The 11,519-nt window shown below is 41.6% G+C and overlaps 1 protein-coding gene across 2 annotated transcripts in view; it reads right to left on the bottom strand.

Annotated features, from left to right (window-relative positions):
- The window catches only part of Eprs (glutamyl-prolyl-tRNA synthetase), a 68,610-nt gene that overhangs the window by 55,068 nt on the left and 2,023 nt on the right, over nucleotides 1-11,519 (bottom strand). For both annotated transcript variants that reach the window (XM_029476049.1, XM_021177243.2), the window contains exons 2-6: nucleotides 8,856-8,940; nucleotides 6,640-6,739; nucleotides 5,263-5,419; nucleotides 3,653-3,792; nucleotides 1,134-1,228 (exon numbers count right to left, since the gene is read on the bottom strand). In XM_029476049.1, the coding sequence (XP_029331909.1) occupies nucleotides 1,134-1,228; nucleotides 3,653-3,792; nucleotides 5,263-5,419; nucleotides 6,640-6,739; nucleotides 8,856-8,940 (577 nt within the window). The remainder of the gene's footprint in view (nucleotides 1-1,133; nucleotides 1,229-3,652; nucleotides 3,793-5,262; nucleotides 5,420-6,639; nucleotides 6,740-8,855; nucleotides 8,941-11,519) is intronic.

The following is an 11,519-nucleotide window of genomic DNA, read 5'->3' as shown; positions in this document are numbered from 1 at the left end:
ATATAGGGGAATGCCAGGGCCAAAAGAATGGGAATGGGTGGGTAGGGAAGTGGGGGGCGCTATGGGGGACTTTTGGGATAGCATTGGAAACGTAACTGAGGAAAATATGTAATAAAAATATTAAAAAAATAAAAAATAAATAAAAAAAAAGAATGTTAAAAAAAAAAAAAAAAAGAATGTTAAAAAAAATAAAATGTGGAGTTCTGGCTGGGGTGATCTGTTATTCCAGCACTCAGGAGGTGGAAGGAAGATTAGGAGTTCAAAGCCAGTCTTGCCACATAATGAGTTCAAGGCAAACTTCAGCTATATCAAACTTGGTCGCATCTTCACCCCACCATCTCAAAATGAAGAATTTCAAAATGCCATTAGTAACAAAATTGTGAATAAAGAACTATTAAATGGAAAATGAGGAGTTATTATCTGCCATTAAAGCCAGATCTCAATTAAATGTAGGAAGCATTATCATCTCACGTCAGACAGTGTGATGGTCTCCTACGGCTAAACCTCCTGAGGAAGGCTGCTACAGGGAGATTCGCTTCTCTGTTAGCACCTTGGGAAGGCTTCTATTAGACTTCACTAGGGTGTTTCAGAGAGAATGGAATGACTGACATGCACAGGCAGAGGCTCCCTCAGGCTGAGGAAGTGTGGGCAGGGCATGTGGGCTCTCAGGGGCTAGTCAGCCACTATTTTCTTATGTGTCAAGAGTTAATAGGTTTGGAAGACCTGAAAATTAATGGAAAGAACTAAATAAGTTTTTCAAATTTTCCTTTCATTTATTTTAGAAAAATAAATGCTACTGTAATGTCTACTCTAAGGGAGTAGGTATAAATACAAATTCTTACTGAAAAAAGGCTGCAGAAATCTCAAAGTATAAGCAAAACCAAGCTTTTCTATATATGGACACTTTATTTGTTTTTAAAATTCTATAATGAAATTCAGATGTTGTCTCTATTGCCTTAATGAACTAAAACTACAAATTAACATAAGCTGTAAGTAATTAAACTGAGGCTTTCTAGATTTACTTCCACCCTTAAAACCATGTCCTTCTAGATGAACTTAGCAACACTGAGTAGTCAGGACTGCAGAGCTTATTCACTAAGTGTGATGGGCTCTAAGCAGGCGGTGTTCCTTACCCACTAGCCTCTGGGGGGAATCTGACTGTCACCTTTCCCATCTCTGCACCTGGAAGCTCCACGAATTTCCCAACATCTTGTTTTTTGTCAGGTGCCTAAAAACAAAGCAGACACAGGAAAAACATACATGGCTGACTGTTTGTAAGTACACTCACTTACCAAATACTGGTCACAAGCAGAGTGACGACTCCGTCATCCATACTCTCTACAGCCTCCAAATGTACAGAGGAACGTGAAGGAAGCCAAACCTCAGTTAGGAAAGACATTTAAAGCGGTACTATAAGGTGTTCAGTTAAAGTTAAAAAGCAGGATCTATGTCACCAGGAAAAATCATAACAGAATGCAAGACCCAAGATGAATCTTGAAAATAAGTCGAAATGTACCAGACTAGAAGAAGGAGCCACTTAAGAGAGAGACACAAAGGTGAGCAAGAGGAAAGTGGTGTCAAGTCAACGGGGCTGGGCGCATGAACACAGAGGCTGAGATGGACTGGATCCAAAATACAGGGGACTTGAAAGTCCATTAGGGGGGCTGGTGAGATGGCTCAGTGGGTAAGAGCACCCGACTGCTCTTCCAAAGGTCCAGAGTTCAACTCCCAGCGACCACATGGTGGCTCACAACCATCCGTAACGAGATCTGGCGCCCTCTTCTGGAATGTCTGAAGACAGCTACAGTGTACTTACATATAATAAAATAAATAAATCTTTAAAAAAAAAATTAAAGAAAGTCCATTAGGCTTGAAAGTCCCTGGTGGCGACGACTTGATCACTTTCTGTTCTTGCTGATGATCTGAATTTGATCCCTAGAACCCACAGCGGCTCACACCATGTGTAACTCCAGTCCCAGGAAACTCTTTTCACCTCCACAAGCACCAGACATGTTGTGCAGACAAAAACACCCACACACCAATAATTTTTTATAAAAAAATTATATTATTTAATAAAGCAGGAGTTAATGGGGTCTCAATAAAATCAGCACTAGTAAGAAAACCTCTCGCCGGGCGTGGTGGCGCACGCCTTTAATCCCAGCACTCGGGAGGCAGAGGTAGGCGGATTTCTGAGTTCGAGGCCAGCCTGGTCTACAAAGTGAGTTCCAGGACAGCCAGGGCTATCAGAGAAACCCTGTCTTGAAAAACCAAAAAAAAAAAAAAAGAAAGAAAACCTCTCAATATAGAACTTGTTGATGGATTAGGTAGAGAAATGCTGAAAGATGAGTGAAGAGTGTAAGTGAAATCACCTGAGTATGCCATGACCTCTATGCCCAACTAGCAGTGTTTGCAAATGTTATTACAGCAGAAAACCTTCACTGAGTCAAACGTCACTGTGCATGCCTAGTGCCTTAGTTTGGTTGCTATAGTGTGATACAGCCCACGATCAATAATTACCTGGGGAAAAAAGTTTATTTGTTAATGTATCCCGGTAATGGCCCACTGAGGGAAGTCAAGGTGAAAACTCAAAGCCAGAGGCTGGAGGCAGGAACTGAAGCAGAAGCCCTGGAGGAGTGCTGCTGCTGCTGCTGCTGTTCACTGGCTTGCTCTGTGGCTTGCTAAGATGGCTTTCGGCTAGGGTTGTCTGCCCAAGTGTGGCACCTGCAGGTGCTGGGCTCTCCCAGTGCAATCATCAATTAAGAAAATGCCCCAGGGATTGTCTACAGGCCAACCCGATGGAAACATTTTCTCAACTGAGGTACCCCCTTCAGCTTGTGTTAGGTTGGCAAAATATGCAGCTAGGAGATCTAGTAAGCAAAGCAGATCAAAAGAGAATACTTGTTACCTGGAAGGAGGACCTCTGCTACTGAACTATATGTGACATCCTTCTACAGAACAACTCAATGGCTCAAAATCAGTGAAGATTCAGGATAAAGAAGGAAGTGTGGTCATAAAACAGGTGACTGAGGGTATCACTTGATAGCAGGACATTTCCCCAAAATGTCACCAAAAACCAACAAAAACAATATATAAAATGTAATTTTCATTATATGGAGTTTGAATGAAGAACACACATTGGAACATATCTTGTAGCCAAAAGTTCAGGGCTTTTATGTAGTTGAACAGCTAAAGGTATCCTAAAACTTAAAAAAAATAAGATCTAAGATTTTTTTTTTTAAATGGAAATAACTTCTTGATTTTTTTTTTTTTTTTTTTGAAAGCAGTACCACAGGTCCAATACCAGGCCCTGATCATGCCAAGCAAACACCCTGATGCTGGGCTATATTTCATCCCCCCCCCAAAAAATAATAATAATCTTTCAGATCTAAAATCTCAACATCAAATAAAATATCAGCATTAAAAACAAAAGCAACAACAACAACAACCCAAACCCCAGAGACAGTGAGATAGCTCAGCAGGTGAAAACACTTATTATGAAGCCTGAAGCCATGCAGTGGCCCGGGGCCCACAGTGGGAAGGAGAGACCTGACTCCCACTAAGCTGACCTCGACATGGACACCTACATAGCTTGTGTGTACCTACAAACACATAAAGCTGCAATGCAGAACAATACAGGTGCTGTAAGGCTTACCACTGTAGCTCTGTTTCCTGAAACATCCCACTTGGTGCCAACTGAGCGGAAGGCCTGTTGGGCTTCAAGAAAGCCAAACCAGCGTTTAACGTGGACTAGAGTTTTGTTCTGTTTCAAGTGTTCCTGCCATGCAGCATTTCCTGTAAGTGAACATAATTTTTTAAATCTTTACCAAACCAGCAAATCTAAAGCAAAGTTCCAGTCACAGTTAATTTATGTGAATGAAATTAGCTTATAGTTGGGCCTCTGCAATGAAACCCTAATAGTTTGGTCTATTTTGTGAGGTCACAAAAGACACGCTTTTAATTGGAGGCCAGGTGTGGTAGTGCTCAGCTATCCGCCCAGTGCTTCATTTCAGTAGATCAACTAGAGAAAACTACAAAAGCTAAGGTAAGCAAGAAGCAGTTAATTATGGGGTCACCGACTCCATTCCCTCCCCACTTTGTAACTTTGCTAGTGCACAGAAGAGACACTGTTTAGCTCCATTTCAACTAAACACTGATGATGTTCATAGGATGTCATAGACTTCTAATTCTGCCTGCCAACTCCTGCAACTTAAGCTTTTGACGGGTCCAAAGTTTCCATAGACCAGGTTGTCTGACTAAGCCATCTTAAGTGGTCTTCAGTGACCCGTGCTTTCTCGTAGATTGTACTCTTTATATACCCACCAATCAGACAGAAGCTACAAAGCCAAAATTACATTTTTAAAGGCTGCTCTCTTCTGGCCTTGTGGCTTCAGTGACCTCATGTCATAATAACCTAGGTAACTCTACGTCAGTTACTGACTTGTATATTTGCCTCCATAAAATCTAAAGTACACTGCTGACTGAGGCTTCCACCTCTCCCGCAAGTGCACCTTTCCTGGAAACTCTTGCCTCACCATCAAATGGATAGACTACCGGAATCTGTAGATTCAAAAGCTTGTCTGTGGTGAAAATACTACAACTATAAATTATGTCAAAATATTTCAAACTATAAATTTTAAATACAGATTTTACATATCAGTACCTCATGAAGATTTTCTTGTTTTGTTTTTCAAGTTAACTGTTCCCCATGTTGTTAAGAACATTATCACATCTGTTGTAAATTAATTGCACAGGAGGAAAAAAAGGACCCACCAAAACAACACTCCAAGCGGCTCACTAACCTGCCCCTCTCATTCCCAGGCTGGACACAAAGGTTGTGATTAGGCGGTCACTTAGGTAGAAAGGCTAAGTAGGATGAGGATCTCTTTAGCAGGAATGACAACACCAAAGGCAAGAGGAGTCAGGGAGAGAGACGACCTCCAGGGCCATCAGAGAACACAGAATGCCCGTGACCACCAATAAGAAAGCCAGACTGAGCATGGCCAGTAAGAAAGTCCTCATTTCCGCACTGCCTATGCACACATACATAAAGGCACTTTTCATCTAGCACAGTAGTATATGACCAAAACAGAATGGGCACCACTACGCACCAGTATAGCACCGGCCACCTGGGAGACTGAGGCAGAAGGGCTGCTTGAGCTTAAGAGCTTGAGACCAGCCCCATCTCAAGAGCTAACAACCCACCCCAAACAACAACTACTCTAAACACTAAAGCACCAGTACTGTAAGAGGAGCTGTTAATACCTTTTAGGGTGGCCCAAACACATAGATCTGCTAAGGTCAAGGAGTTCCCCACTAGGTATGTTCTCAGAGACAGGCAATGATTAAGCTCGTTGATTGCAGAAGTCAGCCCATCACACGAAGACAACTTTGTAGCACTAAACTCCAACCAATGATCAATCTGTGAACAAAAGATAGAAAAAGAATGAACCCCAAAGCTCAGGCTTCCAAACAAAATGGTCACACAAAACGTTAATAAAGCCACAAAGTACTCTTGGCTTCCTCAGCTAGAACAAAAATGTTCTTACTTGAAATTATACAATTTACTATTACATGGGTTTAATTCTGCTACTCTGGATCTAATATGCCACCTAAATAAATGCCGTCTCTACAGTTCATTTATTTCCCTATGATTTCTTTCTTTTTTTGTCTTTTTAAACCAGGTACATGAAAGGTTCACATGGGGGGGGGGGGGGAGACAGGGAAAACTGCTTGATAACTAACAGTGGAAAGGACTAACTAAGCTGCCTAGACAGACAGATTAATCAACTGGAAGATATTTAAAAGTCAATAATTAAAATCGTTTTCTGCCCAGTGTGTTGGTACATAGCTGTAACCTGGCAGGGCAAGAAGATGAAGTGTAGACATCAGCCTGGACTATACAGTGAGACCTACCCCCAATCCCCAAAAAACAAAAACCAAAAAAACCAACAACGGAAAAGAAAAGACATTATTTTTTGAACTGTGTGAGATTAACAAAAATTAGAGTAGAATATAATTAGGTAAAACAGGAGAAAACCTGCCTCTACAGAGTAGCACTGAAAGCTGACCTGTACTGTGGTCATTAATCATTAACTTAAGAAAGAAAATGAACTCCCAAACGTGTGTGGGAGCCTGCACGGATCTCTTCGTTGTGTGGGCCTGCTGTCTTCTCTGTAACTGGGAAAGGTGAGCGGCATGAGCTGGACAGCACAATCTGTCTATGATGAGATGCTCACAAACCAGGAAGGTGAAGACAGCACTAACCAACTTGGCTGGCCGGAGACCGTGAACCCTAAGAGCTGAAGTCTGTTCCTTTGCAGTGCTGGGGATCCCCCACATGCTTACATAAAACATCTACTTTAGCTACTCTTCCAGTTTATCTTTCTGAAAAGAAGCATGCAGTGAACCAGCAGCACAGGACACAAGCTGACAGACTAACCTGGGCCATACAGAAAAGAGAGGTCTCTGCTTTAAAAAGCAAACCAAGCACAAACATTCCTTCCCTGGGCCTATGATTAAACTCTGTTCATATCCTTCTAAAGACTAATATCACATGTCAATGCACAGTAGGACAACAGTGCTCCCAAACAGAGAAAGCACAAGACAAAACACACAGGAAAATGAATCTTCCTTGCTTACCTCAGTGTGCTCCATCAGATTAGTCCCATACAGCCCAGACGTAGTTGCAATTCTAGCCAGGTAGCGCAGGATTGAATTCACGTCAGTGAATGCCACATTCCTAGAAGTTAAGCATTATGTAAACTGTAGTTGCTTCTGCAAAAGTCTTAAGAGTCACAACGGCACAAACAGAAACCTTAACATTTACCATTTTTCTACCATAGTTAAACAAAAGGGGGGGGGTGTTAATTTGATCGTAGTGTTTCTATCAAATTCCAATATGTTCTAAAATATCCACCTAAATTTAATTTACTTCGGAGTAGATTTTCTATATGATACGTCATCCTTTAGGTTTTTGTTTCTTTAGCATTTTTAACTATATTTACCTTGTATTTTACATGTATATATTGAGTACAAGCATACCACAGCTTGCATGTGGAGTCAGAGGACAACTTGACTAAGGACAAAGCTGAGTCTCTCCTTTTAACAGGTGGATTCTGAGACTTGAACTCAGTACAGAAGCTTGGAAACAGACTTTTAGCCACTGAGCTAACTCACGGGCTATTTTGTTTTTTGAGATAGGGTCTCACATATCCTGGACTAGCCTTGAACTCAAGATCCTCCTGCCTCAGTCTAGTGAGTACTGAGCCTATAAACTTGCACACCACCTGCTCTCCTAATGTTCAGTTTCTATGTCTCAATGGTGACAAAAACGTAACTGGGATTTAGAATAATTTTAAATTAAATTAACTAAGTTATTAAATTTAATAATTAAAAACAAATGCAACTTTCAAGGGCAGAAAGCATGTCAAATCCTAACAAAATGAGAACAGACCCAGTCCCTGCAGACTCAGAGAGCTAAGGCAGGAGGACTGCTTGAATTCAGGAGTTCAAGGCCAGCCTGGACAACACAGTCAAATCCAACAGTTAGAAAGAAAGAAAGAAAGAAAGAGAGAGAGAGAGAGAGAGAGAGAGAGAGGGAGGGAGGGAGGGAGCCAGCGACTAGCATAAAACAACAAGTGAGAGAGTAAGCAAGTGAGAAAGCCTTACCACACAACTGTTTGACAGAAACAGTTATTTACAAGATACAAAACCATGAAACAGAATGCAATAGCAAGACAATTTCAAAAGGTAGAAATCAAAAAACTTTACAAGGCCAGGAAAAACAGAATCTTTTTTTTTTCCTTTTTTTTTACTTATTTATTATATGTAAGTACACTGTAGCTGTCTTCAGACACTCCAGAAGAGGGCGCCAGATCTTGTTACGGATGGTTGTTAGCCACCATGTGGTTGCTGGGATTTGAACTCTGGACCTTTGGAAGAGCAGTCGGGTGCTCTTACCCACTGAGCCATCTCACCAGCCCGAAAAACAGAATCTTTAGTAGACAAAATTGAATAGGACATAGATTTAAACTTTTAAACATCAAGAGAAAATTTGGCTGAAATCAGGCTTAGGACTCACTTAGAAACACAGCTACCATACAGTGTCCCCTGCTAGGTCCCCTGTTACCTACTGCACTAAAACCTTATGTGGAGGCTCAAGCTCATTACACAGCATCCATGACTGCTGAAGGTACAAGGCCAGCCTGGGATACTGAGGGAGACTCTGTCTTATCCCTGCCACCCTACCACATTCCCAAATAAATGGAAATTTCTTCTCTAATCAGTAAAATCTAAAGTCTTCTTTGGACAGTCTCATCAACCCAAGGAAGAACTGTATATTCCGATGCCACATTCACCAAATGAACAGCTGACAGAGCACCACTAATTCAGCTCACAGTTGACAGGACCAACCCGGAGACTTTTAGTCTCTCATTCAGACTCACAATAACTTGTGAGGGTCTATTTAAAAAAAAAAAAGCCATTCATTCATTCATTCGTGGTGGTGGGCCACTATGGCTCAAGCAAAATATGAAAATATTCTTACCAGCCTTAGCTATATTCCAGCCCCAATTTTCTCCTTTAACAGTTATCAGGACAGTTATCAGCCTGGCATGGTAGTGCAGACCTGTAATTCTAATACTCAGGATGCTGAGGTAGAAAGATCTCTAGCCTCCACACACGCACAATCATTCACACACACACACACACACACACACACACACACACACACGATGAAACATCTTTCTAGGTAGAATCCACCTAATTAGCAAGTATAATACACGCAGAACACTCAGTGCTCTGTATTTTCAACGCTGTTCAGAACGGAAAAGGTGTACATATAAATAAACACTTACTCAGAAACCCGAAGAAGATTCTCTTTCCCTTCTTCCACAGAAACGCTGACATCACCTTTCACATGTTCCACTGCCAGCAGAGCTTCTAAAAATGACAGCACGAAAGATTTATTTCTCTTCAAAAGATAGTATTTATAACCCGAGTCACAGAGCAGTAAGGATGAATCAACCATCCAATGTTAAGTCCTGTTAAGATGTGACAGCCCTCCATCCCACCCTGACTCCTGCCCACCATAAAGTCTAACCTTGGGTCTTAGAGAAGTAACAAGTCAGAACCTGTTGTAATACAGTTAACTTGCTTGTAACTGTGTCCAGCTTCCAGTTACTGACATGAAATTCCTTTCCTTTACAGAGCTTAAACAGCAAGTTCAGTCCCCTTGGCTAAAATTCAGCAGTCAGCACGTGAATGCAAGTCAAACGGTTCAGATCTCAAATTCTAAAACACGCTGTAACGCTGTCTTTCCGCACCTAACAGTGAGTAATTCACCCATCCTGTGTCCCTTTTTTTTTTTGGTTAAGATGGAAAACTAGCAGACACTCATTTCTATGTAAATACTATGCTCTACTGGGAATAAGGCCCTATCAAAGAAAGTACAATAATTTTGTACAGCGTATTATAGTAGAAAACAAGTGTGCTGATTTGAGTGTTTCTATCACTAGCTAAGTTATGTTGACCATGGTCTGTAGGTCTGTCCCCTGTAAGCTGTATGTTGAGATTTAGTTGCCCTGGTCAGTCTAAGAAAGGGTCCTATAGAGTCAAGCGTGATGCCTGTATTCCCAGCACCCTGGAAGCTGGGGCAGGAACATCAGGAATTCAAGGGAAGCCTGGAATATAAGAGATCATTTCTGAAACCTAAAGAACAAGGCTTGCCTAGTATGCTTGAGGCCCTAGGTTCAATAACGAGCAAAGGGTGAGGGGAACTGAACCTTCAGGAAAGAACTAATACAGTGAAGGGGGGGAGGGGTTGTTCTGTCTTCCCATTCCTCAAGGATCTACGACACAACAAGACTACCACTACAACTGGCTTGTTGATCTTAGACTTTTCAGCCTCCAGAGCTGTGAGCCAGAAAACTTCTGTCCATTACAAATCACCCTGTCTGTAGTACTGTCTTAAAGCTGCACAAAGCAAACTAAGACAACAATGGATTTCTCAAAGGTAACATGTTTTTAAAAAGCAGACAAAAAATTTGGAGGGACAAACCAGGACAATCCAAGTAAAGGAGATACATTTTGGCATATCCATAATGGGAGTCCTGTCTCGCATATAAAAAGAACGAACTATTGTTACAGGCAACAAGATGAATCACAAAGCACTATCTTGTGTATATAAAGACATGGTATGAATCAATGTACACAAAATCCTAAAATCAAAAACAAAACAACAAAAATCAGGTAACTGGCTACCAGATGCCAGGGACAGAGAGAGGATTTTCTATAATGGGGATGTTTGGCATTATTGTTATAGAGGTTTATATATCACATGTCCATACATATTTGCCATTGGATATTAAAGCATACAATTACCATTGGTGAACTTAGATATATGCAAATTCCAAGTCAACTAATTCTCAAAATTAGTTTTAAATAGGAAATGAAGTATTTCACATACATTTTGTTATGAATGTAACATGAGAAAATTGCTGATACACATGAAAGGAAATGTCAAATTGCAAAGTCACACACTTTAATAACCCAGATAGGCAGGATACAACAATGGAAGCCGAAACCAATGAAGAGAGAAATGTTTGCACGGCCCCGAGTTCTTTCAGTTAGAATTCCTTTGGTTGCCCTCGACAAGCACACAGCAGATGTGCAGCTTGGTCTCCATATGGACCTCCTAACAAATGGAGCAGGGGCTGCCTCTGACTCTATTGCCTCCTTTTACCCTAGCTTGGAGTCTTGTCTGGCCTCAGTGGCCTAGATCCACAGGGGGCTTTCTGTTCTCTGAAAAGGGAAGAGAGGAATGGGGAAGGCAGTGAAAGGGTGGGACTAGAAGGAGAGGAGGGAGGGGGACTTCAATTGGACTGTAAAGTAAATAACTAAATAAATCAATGAAAAAATAAACTAAAAATGCCTTTGGTTGAAAGAGAAAGCTTTACATCTGGGGTAGTGGCAGGTGGACAGCACAATGACAGGCAGGTGGCACTTCAATAAGTGCTCAAGACCAGAATGGACAAATCAAATTCACACACCGACTGCTGGGCTGGCAATGTATAGCAGGGATGATTCCACCATCCCTGCCCAGGACGGACAGCTTGATGCCAACCACTGGGAAACATTTAACAACCCAATTAAGGGATACATAAGTAAGAGGTTTGGCATCTTCAGGAGACAACGCTATTAAAACCAAGCTAATAAATCATTCCACATTGAAAGAAGTCATGAAAAAGGATAGTAAAGGGCAAATAAAGCATGGTCCTCCTAGATCCTGGGAACTACTTAGAACAATCAGCCTCAGAACAACAAAGAAGACTGTACATTAGGCAGAATTCTATCAGCCTATACTTCCTGGATGAAGTCAGGTAGAGAGATTCATTGCCTGTAGGAGATACATAAGAAGTATTCTGGGGGGCCGGGCGTGGTGGCGCACGCCTTTAATCCCAGCACTTGGGAGGCAGAGGCAGGCGGATTTCTGAGTTCGAGGCCAGCCTGGTCTACAAAGT

The sequence above is a fragment of the Mus caroli genome, chromosome 1, assembly GCF_900094665.2.
Source record: "Mus caroli chromosome 1, CAROLI_EIJ_v1.1, whole genome shotgun sequence".
Taxonomy (NCBI): domain Eukaryota; kingdom Metazoa; phylum Chordata; class Mammalia; order Rodentia; family Muridae; genus Mus; species Mus caroli.
The sequence above is the reverse complement of the archived record's forward strand: the minus strand, read 5'-3'. Positions and strand labels throughout refer to the sequence as shown.